We start from the raw sequence: 26337 nt of genomic DNA, 5'->3' as shown, positions 1-26337 counted from the left end.
CAACGAGCACTTCACGAAGTCTACACGAACATTACCGGAAATCGACTTTTCCGAAAATACAAATCACGTTGAATACATCGTTTCACTCTTGGGGTTATTTTACAGACAGCTCGTTTTCAGCCTTATAAAAAAACTCTTGAGATTTGGCAATGGGACGCAAAGTGACTCTCGCAGCTTGTAGCCTAAATCAGTGGGCCTTAGATTTCGAGGGAAACTTGAAAAGAATTCTTCAGAGTATCAACATTGCGCGTGCACATGGAGCGACCTACAGACTAGGTCCTGAGTTGGAAATCCCCGGCTATGGCTGCAACGATCATTTCCTAGAAAGCGACACCTTACTGCATTCTTTTCAAGTGTTGGCTTTGTTGTTGAAATCGCCTGTAACGAAGGACATTATATGTGACGTCGGAATGCCCGTTATGCACCGGAATGTACGGTATAATTGTAGAATCATCTTCCTCAATGGAAAGATCCTGTTGATCCGACCGAAGATGACTTTGGCTTGTGACGCGAATTACAGAGAAGGAAGATGGTTTACAAGATGGGCGAAGGTAAGACGATTTTTCATGTGTTCCGGGGTCTAGATGTGTGTGTGTGTGTGTGTGTGTGTGTGTGTGTGTGTTTGTTTGTGTGTGTGTGTGTGTGTGTGTGTGTGTGTGTGTGTGTGTGTGTGTGTGTGTGTGTGTGTGTGTGTGTGTGTGTGTGTGTGTGTGGTGGGGGGGGGGGGTTCAGGGGTGAAGAAGAACTCTTTCATTGAGTTAGAAGTACCCCAGCTTATGTTATGACATAGGTTGTTGTTCATCGTGGTAGTTGGATGATAAAATAAAATAAATTTGTTCTGTTGTCCCTCGACAAAGTCACTAGATGCAGAACGTGACGTTTCAACTGCTTGCTGCAAATTTTCTTCAGGCGATGGAGTCTACTGGTCGCAGCACAGCATTATGTATCATGGAGGTCTGCTGTGATTGGTGCATTTTCATCCAGCTAATGTTTCTGTACACCAATCGCAGCAGACCACCATGATACATAATGCTGTGCTGGAACCAGTCAACCCCATTGCCCGAAGAAGACTTGAAGTAAGCAGTTGAAACGTCGCGTTCTACATCTACTGACTTTGTAGTGAGACAACAGGACAAATTTATATTATTGCCCCAGGTTATGATATCAATTTTTTTAGTTGCGCTGGAGGATATCCTTGTATCATGTGGTTTTTACTTTCTATTTTAGGCAAGAATTGTCATTTCCTTTTAAATTTGCAGATAGAGACTACTGGGGAAGTATCACATGAGCTCCCCTCCCTTCCCCTCTTATAAGCCTCTTGGAATTCCAAGTTGTCCTAACCTTTTACTCCCATAATCTCACTAGTAATTCTCCTTACTGTCTGCCAAACAATTCTTATGCTGTTAGTTTGGAGAATTAAAGTTTAGGATCACCTAACTGACCACTTTCATAAATGGCTGCCGGATTGATATTCTTTTGTTTAAATTTAAATTAGCCTTTCTGGCCTCATTCTCCAGTTCAAAATTCAAAAGAATGCATTATCGCAAGCGAGGCTAGTAAGGCTAATTTGAATTTAAACAAAAGAATATCAATCCGGCAGCCATTTATGAAAGTGGTGTATAATCCCTCTTTGGTCATATATGTCTCACTTGTTATCATTGCTATTGCATTGATATTGTAAGGAGAAATTCTATCTTGGCTACTCATGCAAGCAAGAGGTTAATTTTCATGTATATAAATGCCTTCATCTTCAATTCCCTTTCCTCTCCCTCTTTCAAAAAAAATCCTCCCTTTCAAAAAAACAATTATGTTATCTCTATCAAAAACTCCTGTCTCTGAGAGCTTCCATTCTAATTATTTTAGGTTTCTCCACCAATTAAAAGCATATGTCACACCATGTTCTCTAAAACTGGGCAATAGTGAGAGGAAATGAAGCTAGTGTCACCTTTGTTTTCATCACCATTATAAGAGGGTATATTCCTGGGGCCTATTTCTTGAAAGTCTTGCAAACTCAACTGGCCCGAAGCTATGTTTTAAAATCAAAATTTAAAGGATAGGGAAGCAGGATTCTGGCACCCAAACCAGTCCCTTCTTTGTTTCTTTAACTGATAGTTTTATTGTATGATTATCAAAACTTTTGAAATCCCCATCTTGGATGAAAACAGAACAGCATTACAGGCCTGTTAAGTTACTGGGACTTTCAAGAAACAGGCCCTGGATCACTGTAATATCCATAGATTATCCAGCAAACTGGTAATGAGAATACTCAAACTTATCAGCTAGAATAATTTGGATATATCAACAAAGTTGAAATGGTAAAATAATTGGCCACCGTAACGATTACAAAAGCTGATGTTTCGAGCGTTAGCCCTTCGTCGGAGCTCCGACGAAGGGCTAACGCTCGAAACGTCGGCTTTTGTAATCGTTACGGTGGCCAATTATTTTACCATTTCAACTTTGTTGATATATCCAAATTATTTCGTTACTCCCACCGATGCAAACCCAAACAGTTTCTTTCAAAACTATCAGCCTTTATCAGCTAGAAATTTTCATCTTGATCTGACACCAAATTCTCATCACTAATTCATAAGGAAAATTATGTGAGGCAGCTAGAGAGGAGAACAAACAATCAGATCGTGGGAGTCAATATGACTTTATCAGAGGGTGGATATGGCTTTAAAATCAATTTTTTTTTCCCTCGAATCAGACAAGGCAAACTGAAGAATACTTCCTGCCTCGCATGATTTCTGAAATTACTGGTCAAGTAACAGTTCCTTTTGGAGATGGTGTGATCTCAACATTGGATACCTGTCTTGGCTCAGAAATCTGTGAGGAGCTTTTCAGTGTGAACTGTCCCCATATAGCCATGGCTCTTGATGGAGTGGAAATTTTTACAAATGCCAGTGCAAGTCACCATCAATTGAGGAAGTTAGACAAGAGAGTTGAGTATGTGAAAGATGCTACTGCAAAGGTAATTACATATATGTTATATGTGAATTACTGATTTATTGGGAAAGGGCTTTTAAGGGCTGAATATTATTTTATGACAAGGTAAGCCTGTGGTAAGTCTGAGGCTTCTAATTGGTTCTTACTTGGTCGATATTTTGCCATACAGATTGTTAAGCCCTGTATTTTTTGGCAAAAGCCAGCAAATTTAAAGTAAACAACTTTGGTCTGAGTGCCATTCTGTAATAAACTGCTTGGTACTACAAACCTCTCTTGGTCAAGTTGTACATATATCTTATTAACCAAGTGCGAGGGCGGTACTGGGAGAATATCGGCCCAAGGTCTTGACAGTACAGACCGAGTGCAGCGAGGTCCGTACAAAAAAGACCGAGGGCCGATATTCTTCCAGTACGGTCCCGAGCAAGCTTGGTTAATAAGAGATTTATTATATGACTGAAGTTCAAAGGGACACAAGTGCGGTATCATTCAGGACCATTTGGGACAGTGCCCGGTCCAATACTGAGAGAATATTGACCGGCAATAGAGCATTTTGATTGGTTGATTTTAGTTATTGGCCCTCTGAGTCGCCCAAGTCGTGTAATAATGAGGGTTATTTACCCTTGGTTGTGGCAGGGCAGGATAAATCTCTATCCAGTGGATAGGCTAGCACATTTAGTTGACACTTGTCCACTGCATGGTGATTTCTCCTTTGGATAGCATTACCAACCCTTTGACCAGCTGAGCCCTAGATTCTATTGTGTTACATGTTACAGCAAAAAAGTGACAGTACATTTGCCAAGTTGCAGTTTGTAGATTGGACTGAGAGAGAAGGAACAAAAGCCTTAGCTTTAACCTTCAAAACCAGGGGACTTTCTGGGGCGCTGCATGCCAATTTATATTATTTTGTGAAAGTTTAGACAAGCCTAAAGAATTTTCTTTTATTTTGTTAGGGTGGAGGTATTTATGTCTATGCCAATATGCGAGGCTGTGATGGAGAAAGAGTCTACTATGACGGTTGCTCCATGATTGCAGTTAATGGCAAAATAGTTGCACAAGGTTCACAATTTTCCATGCAAGAAGTTGAAGTTGTAACCTCCACTGTTGATCTGGAAGAAGTGCGTTCCCATCGTGGTGCAAAGCCAACATTTGGTTCAAATGCGATGGCTCTCACCGAGAGCTATCCACGTATCAAAGTTGACTTTGCATTGAGCCGTGAAGACGATATTTCAGTTCCTCCTGCTGAGCCCATAGATGTCCGTTATCACACGCCAGAGGAGGAGATAAGCCTTGGGCCGGCATGCTGGCTTTGGGACTACCTCAGGAGAAGTGGCCAAGCTGGGTTTTTTCTGCCATTGAGTGGAGGTGTGCATTAACTTACTTTACTCTTTAACTCCTAAGATCAAAGCAGTAACTCTCCTTACAGACTACCACAGATCTCCTTGTGAAGTAGAAAAGAGAATTTGATGTTAATTAGAAGGAGAAGTTACATGTTTATCCCCTTTGAGAATTCACCCTTTATGCCCTAACATCAGGATCTATATTCTTCATACATAGAGAATTTAGTTAACAATCAAGGGCATTTTTAGTTGTTGATCATTTCCTTTATTCTTGTGACCTTAAAGTGTGATTGAACAATGGTTCTGAAAGGAGAAATGGGATGCTAGTCACTGGTTTAAATTAAATGGATATTCCATGCAGGATCAGTCACATGTTACACCAAAATTTAATACTGTGCTGAAAATCTTTAATTTAATTACCTGAAAAAGTAAATGCAATTCTCATCAGCTATTTAACAATTATTCCACGAGCGCGCATTAGATACGAGATGATAGGTAGCCAACGAGGTGCATAGTGCCGAGTTGGCTATAATCATCTCATATCCAACAAGCGCAAGTGAAATAATTGTTTTATTAAAAATGTTAAATTAAATTATTAAATTTTATGAAACTTCTAACTCCCTTTTGATTTTAAGCTGACATGTATGCTTGCCATATTTGTAGATTATGGTTTATTGGCTGATATACCATAATGGCTAAGCCATTAAAAAGCCTTGAATTGCATTATTCAATGATCTAGTTTTTAATAATATTACTTAGATAATCTCCCAAACTTGTACAGGTTTTCATCTACGACTTGGTTAATAGCGCAGTGCAGTTTTAGTGATCTGTATTAAAAGAGAAAAAAGGGTGTGGGAGAGCTGCAAGGGCTATTCTTCTGCTTCAAGTTATTGTAGATGGCACCTTTACATTTTGTGACTTTTTGTCAACTTTAGTAATACTTATATATCTATTTGAATGAATAAATGTTTAGGTTAAATTCATGGTTTTCTTCTCAAATTAACTGTAGGCATTGACAGTTCATCGACAGCCTGCATTGTAAGCTCCATGTGTCACCAGGTGTGTCAAGCAGTCAAAAATGGAGATCAACAAGTGTTGGAAGATGCTCGTAGGATTGTCAATGACAAGTGAGTTATGACATCAGACTTGTGCAGTTTAGTTATTCAGTTAAGATCTAGTGATTTGTGTAGATCTAATCAGTATAGTCAGTTTGTGTTTTCAAGCACAAGACTCAGTGCAGCAAATATTCGGTCGGCATATTGGATGGTTGGAAGATTTGGGACAAGTGACAATATTCGGTTGGCATATTGGATGGTTGGATGATTTGGGACAAGTGACAATATTTGGTCAGCATATTGGATAGTTGGAAGATTTGGGACAAGTGACAATATTCGGTTGGCATATTGGATGGTTGGACGATTTGGGACAAGTGACAATATTTGGTTGGCATATTGGATAGTTGGAAGATTTGGGACAAGTGACAATATTCGGTTGGCATATTGGATGGTTGGACGATTTGGGACAAGTGACAATATTTGGTCAGCATATTGGATGGTTGGAAGATTTGGGACAATTGACAAAGGGGGGGATTTTCAAAGGCGGGGAGGGGGGGGAGGGGTTTCTCCCTTTCCCCTCACTTCATCACTCATCTTCTATCCATCAAATGTGGTGACCAAATATTGGCCACACCGAGTCTCGTTGGAACACAAACTACTGCTTACAAGCAGGCTAGCTGTCTTCATTTATTACTGTTTTATCTAGCCCTTGCTAAACCCTGGATTCAGTGGTTTGTTAGGTGTGTGAAAAAACAAAAAATGTTATTGTTTGTCAAGTTTCCCTGGCAGCTGTCTGCCGGGATGTTGCCCAGCACGCTCCCCTTGTAGAGGGGGCGGGGGACAATGCTTGAAATCTATTCACTCATCAGTCTATCCTCCATCTGTATGTCTATGTAGCAAGCTTAATTTTGGTTTTATCAACTGAGTTGACATAGTAAATTAGTCACCGTAAAGAGATTCAAAGCTGACACTTCGAGCATCTGACGAAGGGCTAACGTTCGAAACGTCAGTATTGAAACTCCTTACTGTGGCCAGTTTACTTTATCAAGTAAGATGATCAAACCAAAATTACCTTGTTACTCTTACCAAATGCATTACCACAGTTTCTTTAAAAACTTACCCCCATTATGTAGCAGGCTTGTAGGCTGTTTGTTCAATTCAGTTTGAGGCCAAAGGATGAGAAAATGTGTAGAAAAGAACAATCAAACGCAATTTTTTTTTTCTGACAAGGTAGATCATGTTGTACAGTTTTCCTGTATGTATTACGCTTGCGTCTTGGATAGTTTTACAACTGAATATGGCCTCTACTTTTCCTGATTTCTTTTCTAGCAATTACATTCCTACTGACCCCAAGGAGTTTGCAGGGCGTATCTTTGTTACGTGCTACATGGGAACTGAAAATTCTTCCGAAGAAACGAGGAAAAGAGCCAGTAATCTGGCGGAGGAGATAGGCAGTCACCACATGGGTAAGGTCCGAATATCTTCAGCATCTTTTTATACGTCGTCTTCTATCAGGAAGTAAAACGCCCGATGAGCTATAATCCTCTTTTTGTCAACTCGCTCACCTTGAGCATGATACTCTACCGGCTCACACCTTCTAATCAATTTCACAGTGTAGAGGAATTCCGGCTCTTGCTTCGTAAATTTGCCAGCGGGACTTTGAGCGTGATGTATTGCGAATTTGCTCTAATATTTCAAAAGGTACTCGAAATCTTAAGTTGTGGCAGGGAGAACGGCTAAGAATTTTTTTTATTGCATAGATATATTTTTACCAGCTTGACATCAGTTATGACTGAAGTTGGTCAAGGGGCAAATGTTTAACCTTAACTTTCCTACTTTATTCGTTCACTTCCATTCAGGGATCACAATCGATGCCGCTGTGAGTGCTGTTCTCGGAATTTTTACTGCAGTCTCGGGTAAAATCCCGAAGTTCAAATTATACGGCGGGACTCACCGCGAGAATCTGGCTTTACAGAACGTACAGGCACGTTTGCGCATGGTCTTAGCGTACTTATTCGCGCAGCTGATCATGTGGGCGCGCGGGCTTCCAGGTGGACTGCTTGTCTTGGGATCAGCAAACGTTGATGAAAGGTACACAAATTTCTGTGGTGTCAAGGGGATTTGTGGGTTCCATAATTTAGGGCAATGATCTGTTAGGAGAGACTAACTGGACGGACGATTTATTTTTGTAGTCGTTCGCTTCCACTCACTAAGAAAAAATCTCAGTATGTATAAAATGAAGGTGACATACCATGGAAAGTGCTTGAACGATGTTTATTCCTCCCGTTTGCTCGATTGGTTGAGCGCTGGACTGTTGTGCGGGAGGTCGAGGGTTCAAGCCCCGGCTGGACCAACACTCAAGGTCTTAAAATAACTGAGGAGAATGCGCTACCTTTCTATAATATCAAGAAATGGATAGACATTCTAGTCTTCTCGGATAAGGACGAATAAACCGTAGGTCCCTTCTCCTGCATCTATTAATTAGTTAATTTAGTTAGGCAGGGGACGTTAAAGAACCCAGTCACGAGATTACTGTGATGTGGTCTGGCCTGTTTACTGGGAATTGGGGGGAGGGGGCATCTGTCATATTCGCCTTTATTTGATTGTAAACTGCTTAGCAGTCTGGTAAAGTCCCCCGCACAGTGTTGTAAAGCGCCATGAGCTCAGGATATGAGCGCTCTATAAATAGAAGTTATTATTATTATTATTATTATTATTATTATTATTATTATTATTCGCTCGTTGCAATGCATCAAAAACCCACTCGATCGCTGCGCTCTCCCGTTCGTTTTTCTGATGCATCGCAACTCTTTAATTAAAAATTGTTCATGCGCACTTTCCATGATATAAATCTCCATATATTTACCATTCAGTTTGTGCGGATACCTGACGAAGTACGACTGTTCCAGTGCAGACATTAATCCGATCGGTGGAATAAGCAAGAAGGATCTAAAATCCTTCATTTTCTACTGCGTGGAAAAGTTTAACTTCAGCTCCCTGATTCGAATCCTTGGTGCACCACCCACAGCAGAGCTGGAGCCGCTAGCTGACGGCCAGATACAACAGACAGACGAGGTACCTACCGTCTATACTCGTTATTATATGGCTGCGTCTCACAAGGACAGGGAACTACCGAATTCACGAATTTGATGGGCTGAAATCAATATTGAAACGGTCTAGATTTTCCCGTCTAGACCAGCATCTAGACCGGTCTAGAGAAAAAAGTTACAAAGAATATAATGTTCCGTTGCTTTCTAGTCACAGCCATATGATAAACATCTTATTAACCGAGCTAGGTCGGTCTGTATGGGAGAATCTTGACCTCGGTCGCTGGTACAGACCTCACTGCGTTCGGTCTGTACTGGCGACCGCAGTCAAAATTCTCCCATACAGACCTCCCGCTCGGTTAATAAGAACTAACTATTTTCTTTGTTTACAATTCCAGCGTTTTGCGTAACCTTTAAGAGTTTTGCTCATTACTGGCCTGTGCAGAAGGCGTTTATAAAATCAGGTGAAAATTTGTTCCAAGGCCACTCTATCGTCTTATAGAGAGAGGAACCTGGAATCGCAGTTGAATAAGGTGTGAGTTGGAACTGCGTGTTGGTTCAAAGACACGCAAGGGAGGGGCGTGTTTCCTCGTGATGACGTCGTATTATTCTTGCCTAAGTTTCTCGCAATATGTCTGCCTGGATGTCCCCCATCACGAAGGTGCCCTCTCTCATGGCTTAAAAGTATACCACATTTCCATCATTGCCCCAAATGTTCCCAGAAGGGAGCAGGTTTTTTTCGCACATGAAAATAGTTTGATGGCCTCATTTACCAAAAATCTCCGATCGTTAATGGGTAGAGCATCGGGACAGGTGCTCGAGAGGTCGTGGGTGCGAATCTTGCTTTTCTTAGTCTCCTCTTTCACAGTGGACCATAGAGAAAATTGACTTTGAATTTCCTCTGCAGGATGACATGGGTATGACTTACGACGAACTCTCAATGTTCGGCTGCTTAAGGAAGGTATCTCGTTGCGGACCATACAGTATGTTCTGCAAACTAATCCACACTTGGCGAAGCACTTACACCCCCGCCAAGGTGGCTGAGAAGATTAAACGCTTCTTCCGCGCGTATTCGATCAACCGGCATAAAATGACAACCTTGACACCCGCTTACCACGCAGAAAACTACTCTCCGGACGACAATCGATTTGATCTTCGACCGTTCTTGTACAATACTCATTGGTCGTGGCAAATGCGATTGATTGACGAGGAAGTCCGACGTCTCCAAGTGGCTGAGGCGTCGATGTTACGTCACCAGGAGCCTCACCTTCACGTTAACAGTGACAGTTTATACGTAGGCGCTCATGATCCGTACGTGGGCAGCAATGAAGGTATGACGTCATCACCGGTGAAGAGTGAGAGGATTGGAAACCAATTTGGCACCGAGGAGCATCAAACGAGACGCGAGAGACTGGAGCGCACTTTGGAAACGTTGGCAAGTTTTAATCGAGGGACTTCTAGGACACAGAACAGAGGAACTCCACCCTGCCCGGCGCTGATCCGCATTAAGTCCGAGCCTGTGGATCACGAGGAAGGTTGTGCGTCCCACGGTACTGGGGACGAGCCAGGCATCAGGCCGCAAAAGAGAAGCGAAGCCAACATGGCGGGAAGCTCTGATGGGGAGTTTGGCAGCGGAGAGAAGTACATGCGGATAACGTCACGCTAGCTGTCGATTCGGTGATTTCTCTTTTACCACTGAAGGATGAAGTACTTTCGACTGGAGTTGGCGTCCTGCTGGTGCTCCTCACTAGATGGACATTGAGGTGTGTTAGAGCTTAGCTCTTGTCCGAGTGATCTCGAGTGCGTACAATGTATTTTGATGGAGTGATGCTAGTCGGAACTTTGTACGAGTTCGTCAACGATGACCTGCCAATGTGGCGATAAGTCCTCTGGAAGTACTGACAGTTGTACAATCACGTGTTTGAATTGGATTCATGGTGTTAAAGCAATTGATTTTTGACGTCATCCAATACTTTTCCAACCTCTTTTTCAGTATTAACCTTGAAGACGAGGCCAAGCAAGCGCTAAGGGAGACCCTTGAATTCCCGAAATGTGAATCTTAATTCTCCTTTCTGGTCGCTTTTTAGATGCCTGCAAATTACTCAAAAAAATTTGGTGTTATATCAACCCAACATTCTCTCTCTTTTAAGTGTTTTTTTTATTTCTTTTTTGTTTATTTATTTATTTATTTTTGCCATATCCACCCTAAGAATGGTATGCTTATTGTCCATACTGGTTTTATTCACCACTTTCCATTGTACGGAGAGAGAGAAGTTGTTTAATAATCCAGAGCTGCGTGAGTTTAAGTCGACACTAAAAGTAGTTTTATGGCACTACTACAAACTTAAACTTAAGCCCCCCCCCGCCCTCCCCTCCCCTCCCCTCCCCCACCCCTAACCCCCGCTTTGACGTAAACTTTAGTTGCCTCTGATTTAAACTCGCGTTTATTCTTGCTATCTCCAAATCTCTTCTGAAACTCTTGGCAGAAGCCAGGCTTCCACAGTTAACCACACATGGTACAGACAGGGAGAATTTGTTTAATAATCCAAAGCTGCGTGAGTTTTTTAGTTCATTTCCATTATTCTCTTGACTGTGATGTTTGCTTTGGAGGTGATATGGTATGGCGAAATTTGATGATGGTCACTTTTAGGGAGAAAGAGTTACACGCTCGACTGCTGAGTACTGCACTGGTCTTGTAGGGTGAAGTTACTGGTAAATCACTCCAGGAGGTTAGAGGTCAGCAGGGTATCCTGCGTCCTAAATTTACTTGACGAACTATTCCCCATTTCAAAAACGACTGGGGGAGTGGGTCGAGTTCGCCGCCCAAGTTAGTCTGGGATCGTTACTCGGGACACAAATCTTTGTTTGCTATAGATTTGTGTACCGAGTAACGATCCCAGACTAACTTGCGAGGCGGACTCGACCCACTCCCCCACTCGCTTTTGAAATGAGAAATTGAATTTCTTAAAAATTTAGTAGTGGTTTGAGGAATAATTTTTACTCAGAATTTTTGATGAATTTATTGAATTATGTCGCCAAGTTATTCGGACACGTGCGTATGGAATGTGATGAAAAATATTCTTTAGCAATCCTTCCTTATATTTATTGCTTATTTATCTGGAAGAAAATTATAATATCGCAATTCCAATGGGAAGAGAAAAAAATTGTATACCAATTTCAAGGGGTTTTGAAGTCATTTTAGACGACTGCGTCAATGTGAAATTGTATTATTGATAAGGTTGCTCAGTGTTGTCTTTTTTGTTTTATATTTTTTAGAAGTTTTTAGCCCTTTGTTTCCATCAAAAATGATTACCGTGTTTCCTTCCCCGAATTTATCGCCCAATCCCCCTCAAATAAGTGCCTCCAACCCCCTCCTCTCCCTCGCTTTCAAGGACAACCTGTTTGTATCATAACTTAATTTAATACTATTAAAGCTTCAATTACAGCGGAATCACAGAGAATAATAAGGGCCCCCTCGATGAGGCGCCCCCTTCCAATAAGCGCCCTTCGTCTTAGCCTTAACTTTCATAAGCACCCGGGCGCGGGCGCTTATGCAAGGAATTACGGTATCTTGAGTAGTAAGCTGCTGAGTTAAAATATAGTACCTACTAGGATGTGTGAAATTAATTTAGTTATAATGCAATTTCTTGCGATCTATGGAAGGTAGATGCCATTATTTAAAGCAATAAAATTTTAAGAGTGCAGCCGAGAACATTTTGCTCGCTTATACAAACAACGAAAATTCTTAGAGAAACGATCCAAAGTTGCAGATCTTTGCCATTCAATGACGAGAGGACTGGGTGCGAATTTGACAGAAATAACCGTGACGACCTAGCGTTTCCTATTTTTGCCCTTCCTGTTGCTTAAACCTGATTACTGAATTCTTTTTTGAAAAGCCGAAGGTAAGAGCTTCGCTGAGTATTGATGATTTAAAGTGGCTCTCATTTGTGTGTATAGATTTTTTTTGTTAAAGAATCTTGGGGAAAATTAAATCTTGAAATAATTGCGATAGAACAAAAGATGGGGGCACCTGTTTTTTTGTTTTGTTTTTTTTGTTTTTTTGTTTTGTTTTGTTTTTTTTTTTGGCTCTATTTTGTTTTGTTTTTTTCTAAACTCAACAGGCACTTAACTTGAAAATCAAAATTTAGGGTGCCTCTGAAAGGATGTAGTGTTACCATGGTGTCACGGCATGATCTAACCGACAGAAACTAAAAACACCCGAGACAACTCTCCTAAACCTACATAAGTATAAGGTCGAAGCTGTATGAAGCGACACCGTATTATCGGTCACTGTATTCAGCGGTCGGTTTTCAAAGTCCCGAAAAATTTGTCTACTCGGGTACTGTAATGTTTACCTCTATTAAGCGGTTGTCATGACCCTTGACTGAGTCTCTGTTTATATTGGCTTACACCTGTATTGAACGGTCCTTAAAAGCGGGACCACTCAATTAAAACTAAGAATGATCTCTCAAGCAAAACTCATTCCATGTTTTTATCCCGGAATCAATGTTAGCACTTTTTTCTTTGGACTTTAGGAAAAATATTACGCGCACACAATACACAAATCATTCACTGGTCAACCTGTATTAAGCCATTCCGAATGGTGACCGTTAGATACGTGTTGGAATGTACTTTAACTTACTTACATACTTACATACATACATACATACACACATACACACGCACGCACACACACAAACACACACACACACACACACACACACACACACATACATACATACATACATACATACATACATACATACATACATACAGACATACATACATCCATCTATACATACATACATACATGCGTCCTTATCCGAGAAGATTAGAATATCTATGCATTTCTTGAATAAAGAAAGGTAGCAAATTCTCCTCACTTATTTTAAGACCATGAGTATTGGTCCGGCCGGGGATCGAACCCTCGACCTCCCGCACAACACAATCTGGCGCTCTAACCAATTGAGCTAACCGGGAGGGGGTCAGCGGTTAACTTGTTAACCGTTAGGAGCGAGTGACCCTAGAAAACACAATCTGCTGTCCAAAACTTGAAAAGTTTTGTGTAACACACGTTTTGATTACGTCTCCGTTTATTCACTTGATTGTATGATTTCAAAACAGCGCTTCAACTCTCAGAGCTAGAAGCTTGTTAAGAAAAGCACAGAAGAAAACAGGACGTGGTCCTGAAAGTACTAAGAACAAGACCTTATGTGGGCATAAAACACATGCCGCATAGATTTTGTACACTGGTTATATAAGAGACAATTGAAATGACTTGTAAATGTCAAACAAGTTTAGACTAATTAACATATCATACAGTTTGCAACACTACTACAAACTTAACTTAATGGCAGACAATTTAAATCACGACGACAAAGAGTCAGAATGGCTGGTGTACATTGATCCACGTTTCTAAGATAATTCGCCCGCACTGAAATAACAATTTGGCGTTTGGATATTGAATAACTTACTAAACGTTTTGGTGTGTCGTATCACTGAGTATTTTGACCGGCCCTACGGGCTCGTCAAAATACGGCCTGACTCGTAAAAGTACTCAGCGATACAACACAAGAAAACGTGTACTAAAATGTATTATTCTTTCTTACCCTTTTTTTTTTTTTTTTTTTTTTTTTTATAATCCTTTACTAAACGCTATAGTTTACTGTGAGTCGTAAAAAGATCTACAACTGTTTTTGTCAGTTTTCATGCCTGTAAAAAGCACATACTTTGAATGGCTGTGGCATCAACACCAGCCCCGCGATAGGCACCTGGGTGGGAAGGTCGTAGCCGGGTGGATTCTCAAATCTAAAGCTGTGCAGTAATCGTGCTAAGATCAAGAAGAGCTCAATGCGCGCCAAAGATTCTCCTAGGCATCCCCGACGCCCTGCTGAGAATGGGAGGAAGCGGTCCTGTTTTGGAGGCACGAATTTACCATCCTTGTCGAGGAACCGTTCGGGCATGAACTTGTCGGGGTTATCCCAGATGGCTGGGTCGTGATGAAGGGACCACAGATTGACTATTACTGCTGTACCCTTCGGAATATGATAACCTTGTAAAGTCGTATCCACTATTGCTTTATGAGGAATTGCCAGTGGCCCGAGGGACGAGAGACGCAGAGTTTCGGCGATAGTGGCCTCCAGGTACGGTAGCTTCTTCTTGTCTTGGAGTTCCGGTAAGCGATCCGGGCCAATGACCTCATCCAGCTCTTGATGTAAAATCTCCTGGGTCTTGGGATTGTAAATAAGGTACAACAGAGCCCAGCACAAGCTGCTTGCAGTGGTCTCCATTCCAGCAATAAAGACTTCCCCCATGGTCGAGATGAGTTTGTCGTCGGTTAAGGATCCTTTTACAGACGAGTCTTCTTCTTCAGCCTCTTTCCTCGCCTTCAAGAGCGCATCTGTCAGGTCTTTAGGAGCTGCAATTCTATTGGCCTCCACATGCTCTTGATAAATTCTTCCAACCAGTCTGTCTCGCTCTTTGCAGTTCTCTCTTAACTGCTGGATAGATTTTAATGGAAGAAATCTAAGCCAAGGGAAAACATCGACTATGTTTCCAGCCGCAAGCATACTCAATATTGCGTTGGTGATCTCTGTAAATTTTAAGAATTCGGGGTCATCAGGTTCGTATCTCGAGCCAAACACTAGGGCACAAATTACATTCGTGATAGCCAGTCGTATCTCTTTGGTGATATCATGGGGCTGTCCATTTCTGGCGCGGACACGTTTCATAAGCAAGTCGAATTCATTAGTAACAATGGCCTCTTGCTTTATCCCACCAGCGCCGTACAATTTCAATGCCGAGATGGTAACTTTGCGATGCAGTCGCCATTCCGGAGAATAATCGACGAACCCGATTGCCCTTCCTTTAGAATAAACTTCTGCCGAGTGGATACTCGGACGTCCGGCGAAATCGGCAGATTTTGTGACGAGAACTTCTCGAATAGCATCTCCACCACTAACAATTACGACGAGCTGGCTCCCGAGATACAAGCGAAATACTTTGCCATATTGTTTTTCCAACTGCATGAGGTCAACATGACGTGTATCAGCAGCCAGTTTGTGCGCATTTCCAATAATTGGTATTGGAAATGGACCTGGAGGAAGATGTTTGGTGGCACTGAAATGGTTCACGGCCAACCTAACGAGAATTACCACCAAAACAAACCAAAGCAGTTCTTCAATCATGGTGAGTCTGCAGCCAAAATGCTAATTTTAGCACAGACAGACATACATACCGATGGATAACCACCTGTCAGCAGTTATTTGATGCGGTTGTTAGGGTAGGGTGACCACGCGGAAAAAATCTCAGCTATTGCGATCTGGGCATCGTAATTCAGTCTTAATGATCCTCAGGGAAAAAGAGTTCACTTATCTCTATGATTTTGGGACGTGTGATTCCCCAGTTTTCTCTTAAGAAGTGAAGGGAGTATCAACCAAGATTTGTAAATGAAATGAAATTTGTCGTGCAATCAATTGTCTCTCTGTTTGCCTTAAACGGTGAATAGAAAAGGAAATTTCACCAAAAACATCAGCCAAGATTTATGATTGAAATTAAATATGACTTGCAATCGATTTTCTCTCTGTTAGCCTTAGGCGGTGAATAGAAAAGAAAATTTCACCGCTCTCTTGGCATCTAAATTGATATTTAAGGTCTTAGGTATATCAGTATCAAAATTTTAACAAATCACTAGAGAAAAAGTTTTGATGGCGAAGGCACTTGTTTGATGGATCCAGTGTTCAGAGAGGCTACTGAAAATAAAAATAAATAAAGGTTTAAAGTTATTTAAAGAAACTGTTGTACTGCGTCGGTGGGGGTAACAAGGTAATTTGGTTGTATCAAATCAGTTGAAATTGCAAATTGGCCACCGTAACGAATAAAAAAGCTGACTTTGGGAGCGTTAGCCCTTCGTCAGAGCGAGTGGAGGAATTGTGGGTTATATACAACCCACATACAACCACATACAACCCACAATTCCTTCATTCGCTCTGCGAAGGGCCAACGCCTGAAACGTCACCTTTTTTATTCGTTACGTTGGCCAATTTACAATTTCAACTGAGCTGATATAACTAAATTATACTGAAAATACAAATTACGACGTAATATACTGTAAAGTCTTGCTTTGATTTGGGGCAGCTTTTCGGACCAAGACGGAGTGTTTGCCTTTTTGTGATGCCACTATTTGTAGTGAGAGGATTGCTGTCTTGTTATAAAGCTAAGATCCCAAAACTTTCGCGTCCCTCGCTCTTGAAATACCCCTGCTTCATAACTTTGACTCACTGAAACCGTTTACCAATCGTTGTCTTCTCTGGAGTTCTGACGCAATCGTTCAAATATTTTTTGGAAAGAATCATACTGTGATGTACATCGAACACCACCTATGAAACCAGTCAGGGAAATTGGCAATATACTCTGTGAATCGTTTTGAACCTAGGACTATAATAGAAAGGAAAACAAATTTTTTTCCTATCTCATAATTAAAATCAATATCTTAAAATGACGGTATCCAAGGCAAAACAATGAATAAATTACAACTCAAATTTTTCCACTTCCACCTCTGCGTTTGATTAGCTTTGTACGTGTGTAAACTCTTTTCATATTCGAGCAGACGACCCTCTTCTTAGAAGATGCAAAAATAGTTTTTCAAGTGCAGCTGTGTTGAAAATATTGGGATGATGCCTTTAATCTTGAGGGTTAAATCATTAAGAATTTTAAGAGGCTGCGTGACCTTGTCATCGCATTCCGTGATTCACGCGTTAATTATATTAAGTAAAACTGAATCATTTCAGTCGAATTGAGTTGCTCTTCGACCCGAGTTATCCCTAGATTCATCGCGTGGAGATTGTGACGCGATTTCCTGAATATGTCCCAGATATTAAATAGAATACATTTGTATTGACGCTACTTGTCAATGCCAACTAAACGTCGCGATGGATGAGAAATCCAACGCAACTGCTGCCATGCCTGACGAGCTGCTTTGGTTCGCTTTGGTGGTAATTCTTGTTTTACTGTTCGTGAATCATTTTACTGCAACCAGAAAACTGCCTCCAGGTCCATTTCCACTACCGATTATTGGAAGTGTACACAAACTGGCTGCAGATTCACGCCATATTGACCTCGCACAATTGGAAAAACAATATGGCAATGTATTTCGCCTTTATCTTGGAAGCCAGCTCGTCGTAGTTGTCAGTGGAGGAGATGCTCTTCATGAAGTTCTCGTCAAAAAATCGGCCGACTTTGCTGGACGTCCGAGTCTCTTCACCGCAGAAGTTTACTCGAAGGGACTGGCGATCGTTCTGGCGGATTACTCACCAGAATGGTGACTGCATCGCAAGGTCACGGTCTCGGCACTTGAAATGTATGGCGCTGGCGGAAGAAAGCAAGAATCTATCATTACTAATGAATTCGACCTGCTCTTAAAACGTGTCCGCGCTCGAAATGGACAACCTCACGATATTGCTAGAGGTACAACTGGCTATAACAAATGTAATGTGTGCCTTGGTGTTTGGCTCAAGATACGAACTAGATGACCCCGAGTTTACAAATTTCTTGGGTATTATGCACGCCATAGAAAACACAGTTGCTGCCGGAAGCATAGTGGATATTTTCCCTTGGCTCAGATTTTATCCATTCAAATCTATTCAGCATCTAAGAGAGAACTGCAGAGACCGAGACGGACTGGTTGGAAGAATTTATCGAGAGCTTGTGGAGGCCAATAGAGTTGCAGCTCCTCAAGACTTGACAGATGCGCTCTTAAAGGCGAGGAAAGAGGCCGAAGACGAAGACTCGTCTGTCAAAGGATCTTTAACCGACGACAAACTCATCATGACTATGGGGGAAGTCTTCATGGCCGGAATAGAGACCACTTTAAGCTCCTTGTGCTTGGGCTCTGTTGTACCTTATTCAGAACCCCAAGATCCAGGAGATTTTACATCAAGAGCTAGATGAGGTCATTGGCGCAGATCGTTTGCCGGAACTCAGGGACAAGAAGAACCTACCGTACCTGGAGGCCACCATAGTCGAGACTTTGCGAATCTAGTCTTTGGCGCCCTTATCAGCTCCTCATAAAGCAACAGTGAATACGACTCTAAAAGGTTATCATATTCCCAAGGGTGCTACAGTACTGGTCAAAAACCCCGACAAGTTAACGTTCATGCCCGAGCGGTTCCTCGACAAGGATGGTAAATTCGTGCCTCCAAAACAGGACCGCTTCCTCCCATTCTCAACAGGGCTTCGGGGATGCCTAGGGGAAACTTTGGCGCGCATTGAGCTCTTCTTGTTCTTAGCACGATTACTGCACAGCTTTAGATTTGAGAATCCGCCCGGCCATGATCTTCTCACCCTGAAACCCAACACGGGAGGGGGAGGGGGGACGGGGGGGAGGAGAGGGTAAGGGTAAGGGTGTCGTCGGAGCCTTTCTTCCCTACCCCTTTCTCGCTCTTTTTCTTCTCGTTTTCATCTTTCTCCAACCCTTGACTAGAGGGCCTATTGATAAGCTAGTTCACCGCAACGTAGTAGTTTTGATTACGATTTAAAGTGTGTGCCACCAACAGGCACAGTTTGCTGGACTTGACTCAGAATTAAAAGAATTTTTGTTATTCTTTTATACATCTGGTTCCAGTTGTTCGAAGGCCGATTAGCGCTAACCTAGGGTTAAATTTTAATCCAGGTTTCTATATTTCTCTGTTCAAGAGCCGTTTTGGGAAAAAATTTCCAATACTTTTCAGAGTATTCAATCATCAAATTGTAGACAAGTGGAATTAAACTAAATTTTCTTTTAAAGCTTTCAGATCTAAAATTAAATTTTACACTAATCCTGGGTTATCTTAACCCACCTTTGAACAACCCGGTCCTGACTCTTAGCGCATTCTTATGTAATGCGAAGTATCATTGCTTCTTCTAGATTCACTTTTGCTATCGAGAACTCGATTTTTAAAGAAAAGAAAAAGAAACCAGTTTCCTAATATGTAAACGGAAACAGGTCGCTTAATGGAGGTGTTTCTTACATAAAAAGCCAGAACGTGGCTACCTCCAGGAAATATTTGTATTGCATTTGGCAATTGTTAACGTCCACAAAATATAAACCTTTACCTTGGATAAACGTATTCTTAATCAATCAATATTCTTCACTGTGCTAGACGCCCATTTCTCTCTTGGTTTTTACGACATGGACATCACCGTCAAATCAGTTACCCCAAAACCTTCAATTTGTATGGCAATGGGATAGGAATACTGTATGTCTCGTTTCTCCCACTAAACGAAGCTGTGTAACATTCGGGTAAAGCAAGGATTTCGATGATAATGGTATATGTATTTACGATATTTAGACAGGCCAGCAGCTTGAAGTTGTTTTAAATGGAGGCCTGTACATCCCACCATCCCACCCCAGGGGAGGACATCAATCACACAGTAATTTCGTGTGTGGGAAAATTAACGTCTCCTACCCCAACCTTGCAGGAGACGGGACCTCCATTTATTCGTCCTAATCCGAGAAGACTAGAATATCTAACCATTTCTTGATGTTATAGAAAGGTAGCAAATTCTTCTCAATTATTTTAAGACCTTGAGTGTTGGTCCGGCAGGGGCTCGAACCCTCGACCTCCCGCACAACAGTCCAGCGCACTATCTATTGGGCTAACTGGGAGGCGGTATCATCGAAAAACACAAAACAATACAGTTTATCAAATTCTTTGCCTCGATAGCGGGCGCCATCGCTTTTAAAAGTCCTATTTAACGCAGGAAACGGTTGATTACAGGAAATGATCACCTAAACCTTCACGCCCAGTATCAACTTGCATATTCTCCATACCGTTCTTTATACATTTCCTAAGGTGCTGACGAGAAGAATATGTTTAATTAACCCTGTAACTCCCATGAGTGACCAAGACAGAATTTCACCCCAAGATATCAATACAATATCAAGCAGAAAAGTCACGAGGGTTTATCAGTTCATCCAGTACTTAATTCTCAAATTTGACAACCTAAGAATTGTATACCAGACAGTAAGGAGAATTACTAATGAGATCTTGAGAGTAAGAGAGTAAACAATCAAGAGCTCCCTAAGTTAGTGATCGTTTCCTGTATTCTCGTAACCGCAATGTGTGATTCAGAGGTGATATTGTAAGGAGAAATTAGATACTGGTCACTCCGAGGGAAGTGGTGGGTCAGTTTCTAAAGAAACTATGTTGCTGCGTTGGCGTATGTGTGTGTGTGTGTAGGGGGGGGGGGTGGGATGGGCGGTTAACAAGACAATTTGGTTTTACAAACTGAGTTGTTCATTGGCCACCTTTAAAAGTTTGAATAAAGGCTGATAGTTTCTAAAGAAACTGTTTGGGGCTGTGTCGGTGGGAGTAACGAAAGAATTTGAATATATCAACAAAGTTGAAATGGTAAATTGGCCACCGTTACGATTATAAAAGCTGACGTTTCGAGCGTCAGCCCTTCGTCGTCGCTCCGACGAAGGGCTAACACTCGAAACGTCAGCTTATTTAAAAGTTTGAATTGACGTTTCACGCTTTAAGGCGAAGGGCGAGCGCTCAATACGTCAGACTCCATAGTTAGTAGAGAGGTCTTAAGGGCAGCGTTGATTGAATTTATCGATGGCATAAACCAGAGAGGATTCATTTTGCTATATACAGTAGACTACTTTAGCCGCGACTTCCACGGGTGATCATGAATTGTCCGAGTACGTAAGATGCTTTAGATGCTGTAATCCTTTAACTCGCAAGATCTGATTGTTAATTCTCCCCTCTAGCTGCTACACATTTCCTTGTATATTAGTGACGAGAATTTGGTATGAGATAAAGCTAACAAGTTCTTCCTGATAAATGTTAGTATTCTCATTACCTATTTTCTGGATAATGAATGGATATTAAATAACGAACATGCATGTTAATCACTCAGGTACGTAGAAGTTGTAAAACTGATCTAACACCAAATTCTCAAAGCTAAACTGTAAGAAAGCGGTGTAGAAGCAAGAGGGGAGAATGAACGATCAGATATTGAGTGAAAGGGCTAAATGAGAAACAAATGTCAAATTTCTCATCAGTGGATGTCTCTATGACTTAGTACATACTTTTTTTCTTCCTGTTCCGTGTTTCTGTACGTAAAAACTTTAAAACACTTTTTATAGCATAAATCACGTAAAGCGTGCGCTCTGATTGGTCAATTCAGTGTCTACTATTTGCCCAAGGGTGAACACTGCCAACGTGAGCAAATGTTTCCAAGCGCGCAAATGTTTCACAAGAAATTGTTTTTTTATGTTATAGAACAAATGGTAAACACCACAGCGTACAGTACTGAGTTAACGATGCACTTGGGAGGTTTGCTAAGCACTCAAGAAGCTAGAGTCGCTCGAGGCGATACCCTTTTTTCGTGCTTAGCAACCTCTTGCGTGCGTCCATAACTCAATAGTGTAGCTGTGGTGTTTATCATTTGTTATGTTGAAAGGCAAAAATGTAGAAAACTAACCCGGGCTAATTTGAAAGAATTTAAAGAGATTTCAAATGTTGGCGCTATCGTAGGAATGACGGGTACAATAATGGCCACCCAAACGCCACATTTTTCTCCCCGGTAAAGGACCGTCCATAGGGCAAAGAAACATTAATGATAACAATAATAGTAATAATAAAATAAAAATAATAACAACAATAATAGTAATAATAACGATGATAACGATCAAGTGCTATAAATGACATTGCTAATGATGATGATGATGATGATGGTGACGCTGATAATGACAAAAATGACAATACATTTTCGAAATTTCTTTTAAAGCAGGTTGTAGGGTGGGCCAAGTATTACGCGTTTCTTAATACAGGTAAGTTTTTGGTTTCATTTGTATGAGTCTGCAAATTGATAAAAGTGCAGTAAATAATTAAGATCGGGCCTACAGTCTTTCTTTCTTTTTTTTTCATACTTATATTTATCCAGGGGCATTAAATTTAGCAGGGCTGATATACATGGAGCCCTGACACAACACAAAACAAAGACATAAAAACGTTAAAACTAGACAGTCAATAGTTAAATAAGTATAACCTTGCTCCTAACGGTGTAACTGAAAGACAAAAGGGACGGTTTTTTTTCTAAAAAAAAAAACTATTTAGCAAATGCACAGGGAACATTACTTGTTGTAGATAAAGGGTATTCTCCGTATGAGCATTTAGGCGCCCTGTCGCCACACTTGTGGAGCTTTTGCGGCGTGTTCACCCACGCTCTTTGTGAACCTAAAGCCGGAGGCAAATGAAGTTGAAAATCCTAAATCATTCATATGTGTGCATTAATTAACGAAAAATAATAGTGCCTCAGACCATCATTAAGAACAAACATTTAGTGCGATGATTTACACATTTTTAATCAGGAATCAGGAAAAAGTTCGAGAAATTATCTCACGGTTTAAATGATACGTGAAAAATAACGTATCTACAGAGTAATGCATTATGTCTTGGTTAAATCGACAGCCATTATCGTCACACCAAAAGAAACATTTCATTCCATATCTCGACAAGAGAACAGAGGCAGCTTTGAAATACTTTCTCTTGGCTTCATTATGAGTCATTCTTAAGATGAAACGTTTCTTCCTGAATGCAATGGGAATAAATAGTTCATATTCCATAACAAGAGTTTAACCCTACAGTCAAATAGTTTGCCGCTCAACCTATACACGAACAAGAAACAGAAGAACTCTTTTTATTTTCATGACTTGGAAAGTGTGACATCCCTTCTTTTCAGAGCACAGACTTTAAACGGCTGTGGTATCAAAACGATTCCCACAATGGGCTCAACGCTGGGAAGATCAAAGCCGGGCGGATTCTCAAACCTGAAGCTGTGCAACAAACGTGCGAGGACCAGGAAGAGCTCAATCCGTGCCAAGGGCTCTCCTAAGCAAGCACGGCGCCCAGCAGAAAACGGTAGAAAACGGTCAAATGTTGGTGCAGCGAAATTACCATTTTCATCTAGGAACCTCTCAGGCCTGAAGCTGTGTGGTTCGTCCCAGGTGTCTGGATCGTGGTGGATGGACCAGAGATTAGTTAGAACTGTAGTTCCCTTGGGAACACTGTATCCCTGTAGAGTGGTGTCCACTGTTGCCTTATGGGGAGCTGACAAAGGTAGAAGAGACGAGATGCGCAGAGTTTCTGTAATGGTCGCCTCTAAGTACGGAAGATTCTTCTTGTCTCCTAGTTCAGGCAAACGATCCGGACCAATGATACGATCCAGCTCTTGATGCAGCATCTGCTGCACGTCAGGGTTGTGAATCAGGTATATCAGCGCCCAACACAGGGTGCTTGCAGAGGTCTCCATTCCAGCAACAAAGATGTCGCTCATGGTCATAATAAGGTGCTCGTCGGTGAGGAATCCTTTGACTTCGGATTCTTCTTCAGCATCCTTTCTTGCCTTCAGTAATGAATCTGTCAGGTCTTGTGGATGTAACACTCTGTTCGCCTCCACATGTTCTCCATATATCTTTCCTAGCAGTTCGTCTCGCTCCTTGCATTTCTCTCTGAGATTCTGCAGAGACTTGAATGGGATCCAACTGAGCCAAGGAAAGACGTCCACAATGCTCCCAGCAGCAACCATCTTCGCTAGAGCGTTGGTGATATCTAAGAACTTTGTGAACTCCGGGTCGTCGAGCTCGAATCTCGAACCGAACACCACGGCACAAACCACATTCGTCACAGCCAGTCGTATCTCTCTTGTGATGTCGTGTGATTGACCATTTCTGGCGTGGATTCTTTTTAACAGCAGGTCAAATTCCTCGTTGATTACGGATCCTTGGTTTATTCTGTTGTTACTGTACATCTTGAGCGCAGAGACTGCAATCTTACGATGCAGCCGCCATTCCGGAGAATAATCCGCCAGTGCGATTGCCTTTCCCTTGGAATAAACCTGTGACGTGTAGAGATTCGGACGTCCAGCGAAATCGGCCGATTTTGTGACGAGAACTTCTTTTAGGGCTTCTCCACTGCTAACGACTACTACGAGCTGGCTACCGAGATACAAACGAAACACTTTGCCATAATGTTTTTCCAGTTTCATGAGGTCAACGTGGCGTGAATCAGCAGCCAATTTGTGCGCGTTACCAAGGATCGGGAAAGGAAATGGTCCAGGTGGAAGATTTTTGGTGGCAGTAAAGCGATCGACGATCAGTTTAACTATGATTACTGCCAGACAGACCCATGCCAGTCCTTCCAACATGATTGCACTAGCGATTTAAGAGTGGTGTTGTTAAAAATGGACTTTCAGAATAATTAAGCGCGTTTGTTGCATAATTGCTTTTGTTTTGTTGACTTAGAGATGTCTGGCCTATTATCACCAAACTTTTGGTGTTGACCATACCCTTGGGACAATTTAAGGAACCTTAACATCGTTTCAAATAATTGTTTGGATATTGCATTGCTTCTAATTATTTTTAATGCTCGGCTTCTTTGCCACGAATCTATATATCTACATCTGTATATCTGTAAATAAACATAATATATACAAGAGCATGAAATCTTTTTAAATCTTGCCATCGCGGTAACGTTTGCATCTTGCTGGAAAAGGTTTTCCAATTACGAAAAAAAAAAAAACCCTTTGATTCGATATCTTATGGAAGCGTGCAATGACTGGTACAATTAATAACATGATTTCTCGTGAATTTGTAGTCTTTGAAAACTTTACAAGTGCTCATCGCACCAAATTGAACGAGAAATCATCTTGCTATTTGCGGATTATTTACTTGAAAGAAAAAAAAAACTTCACAGAAAGTAAGGACAGACGAGAAATTAACATCGCGCGCACGCTCTAATTAATCTGCACTCTTGTTACGTACCAATCAGACGCGTGGAAGAAGTCTTGATGGTATTCTATTCATATTTAAATTTTGATTACCGAAATGCGTCTATTGTTGGCCACTGAAAAAAACATAACAAAAAGATAACACAATAGAAGGCTCCTAGTTGTTTTGCACGAAAGAAGATGCCAGTTTCCTTTCTTAACCATGGCAGGAAAAACGCTTGGAATACAAGCATGCTTTCGTTTAACTTCGATATCGCAGCACTATAAATTTAGGCTAACAACATCCTGGGACCATTGTTCTTCACCCAGGTTACGTTTTTAATTTAGCTTAAGATGGCTCAATAAAAGGCGTGAACATTTTATGTTCTGTATTCCTTTACATTGTAGTATATATGTTAAATTTCTTCCTATTTTGAATTCCTTTTGGACTCTTAAGCATTCGATCCATGATCTTGTCTCTTCCAAAATTAATTTTCGAAAAATGCAGTATCAAGTGGATGTTTTCATCAGGTACTGATGAAAAAGAAAAAAAAAAAAACAGCTGGGACTGTTTTCTTGTATTGACCCCAAGTGGGACCAATTACCGAGCACAACAGCTGTTGGGTTAATATTGCCTTGTTTTAACCTCTTTTCAGTGAATAAAATCAACAAAAGTGAATAATTTTAAGAGGCCTAAGATTTCCGTTTGTTTACTAATTGGTTTTAAAATGATAAAATGGCAAAATTTCAAGAGCTTGCAAAAGGCTCTTTCGGTTCCAAGCGTATGAAAAAGTTTTGCAGTTGGTCGCATGCTCGGATTCCTGTTGAGTTGGGATTACGTTCGGCTTCTCCATGTCCAGAACTAGTTGTATATCTCAATTCTTTTGTACATATAAACCACTAAGAAATAACGAAAACAGCGCGGAAAAATTAAGTAGTATTAGGGCTATATAATTGGTGAAAATTGTGCGAGACAATCATAGTCACCGCAAATTAAAACTTAGTGCTCGCACACTCGCAAGGACCATACTGTGTCCTTATTGGATACTAAAATCTCTAACTGGAAATCCACAAATATTGGTATGAGTGCTATCAGTTTTTATCGATTATCGATAGGTTCAGGTAGACGTGGGTGTTAGAGAAAATTAACTTCTCTTTACCATATCAGTTACTACATTACACAGATTACTAAGCAAC

The 26337-nt window shown here is 41.2% G+C and overlaps 2 protein-coding genes and 2 pseudogenes across 2 annotated transcripts; 2 read left to right on the top strand and 2 right to left on the bottom strand.

Moving 5' to 3' along the window:
* Positions 1-34: 34 nt before the first annotated feature.
* LOC111333109 (glutamine-dependent NAD(+) synthetase) lies at positions 35-12089 on the top strand. Its single transcript, XM_088751134.1, has 8 exons — positions 35-551; positions 2708-2971; positions 3897-4308; positions 5293-5410; positions 6668-6804; positions 7198-7429; positions 8212-8413; positions 9293-12089. The coding sequence occupies exons 1-8, from the start codon at positions 150-152 to the stop codon at positions 10049-10051; spliced, it is 2526 nt and encodes an 841-aa protein (XP_088607260.1). The 5' UTR covers positions 35-149; the 3' UTR covers positions 10052-12089.
* Positions 12090-13460: 1371 nt separating this feature from the next.
* On the bottom strand, positions 13461-15640 carry LOC111333096 (steroid 17-alpha-hydroxylase/17,20 lyase). Its single transcript, XM_022938614.2, has one exon. The coding sequence runs from the start codon at positions 15570-15572 to the stop codon at positions 14085-14087; it is 1488 nt and encodes a 495-aa protein (XP_022794349.1). The 5' UTR covers positions 15573-15640; the 3' UTR covers positions 13461-14084.
* A 1534-nt stretch (positions 15641-17174) lies between these two features.
* LOC111333123 (steroid 17-alpha-hydroxylase/17,20 lyase pseudogene) lies at positions 17175-18993 on the top strand (annotated as a pseudogene).
* A 3719-nt stretch (positions 18994-22712) lies between these two features.
* LOC111333122 (steroid 17-alpha-hydroxylase/17,20 lyase pseudogene) lies at positions 22713-26225 on the bottom strand (annotated as a pseudogene).
* Between the last annotated feature and the right edge of the window lie 112 nt (positions 26226-26337).

Source organism: Stylophora pistillata, chromosome 2 (genome assembly GCF_964205215.1).
Source record: "Stylophora pistillata chromosome 2, jaStyPist1.2, whole genome shotgun sequence".
In the NCBI taxonomy this organism is placed as follows: domain Eukaryota; kingdom Metazoa; phylum Cnidaria; class Anthozoa; order Scleractinia; family Pocilloporidae; genus Stylophora; species Stylophora pistillata.
Note: the sequence above shows the minus strand (reverse complement) of the source record. Positions and strands in the feature narration are given on the sequence as shown.

Coding starts and splice junctions, on each gene's coding strand:
- LOC111333109 (XM_088751134.1), top strand. CDS start 150: ATGGGACGCAAAGTGACTCTCGCAGCTTGTAGCCTAAATCAGTGGGCC. Junction 2,972..3,896: donor TGAAAGATGCTACTGCAAAG/GTAATTACATAT, acceptor TTATTTTGTTAG/GGTGGAGGTATTTATGTCTA. Junction 8,414..9,292: donor AGATACAACAGACAGACGAG/GTACCTACCGTC, acceptor TTTCCTCTGCAG/GATGACATGGGTATGACTTA.
- LOC111333096 (XM_022938614.2), bottom strand. CDS start 15,572: ATGATTGAAGAACTGCTTTGGTTTGTTTTGGTGGTAATTCTCGTTAGG.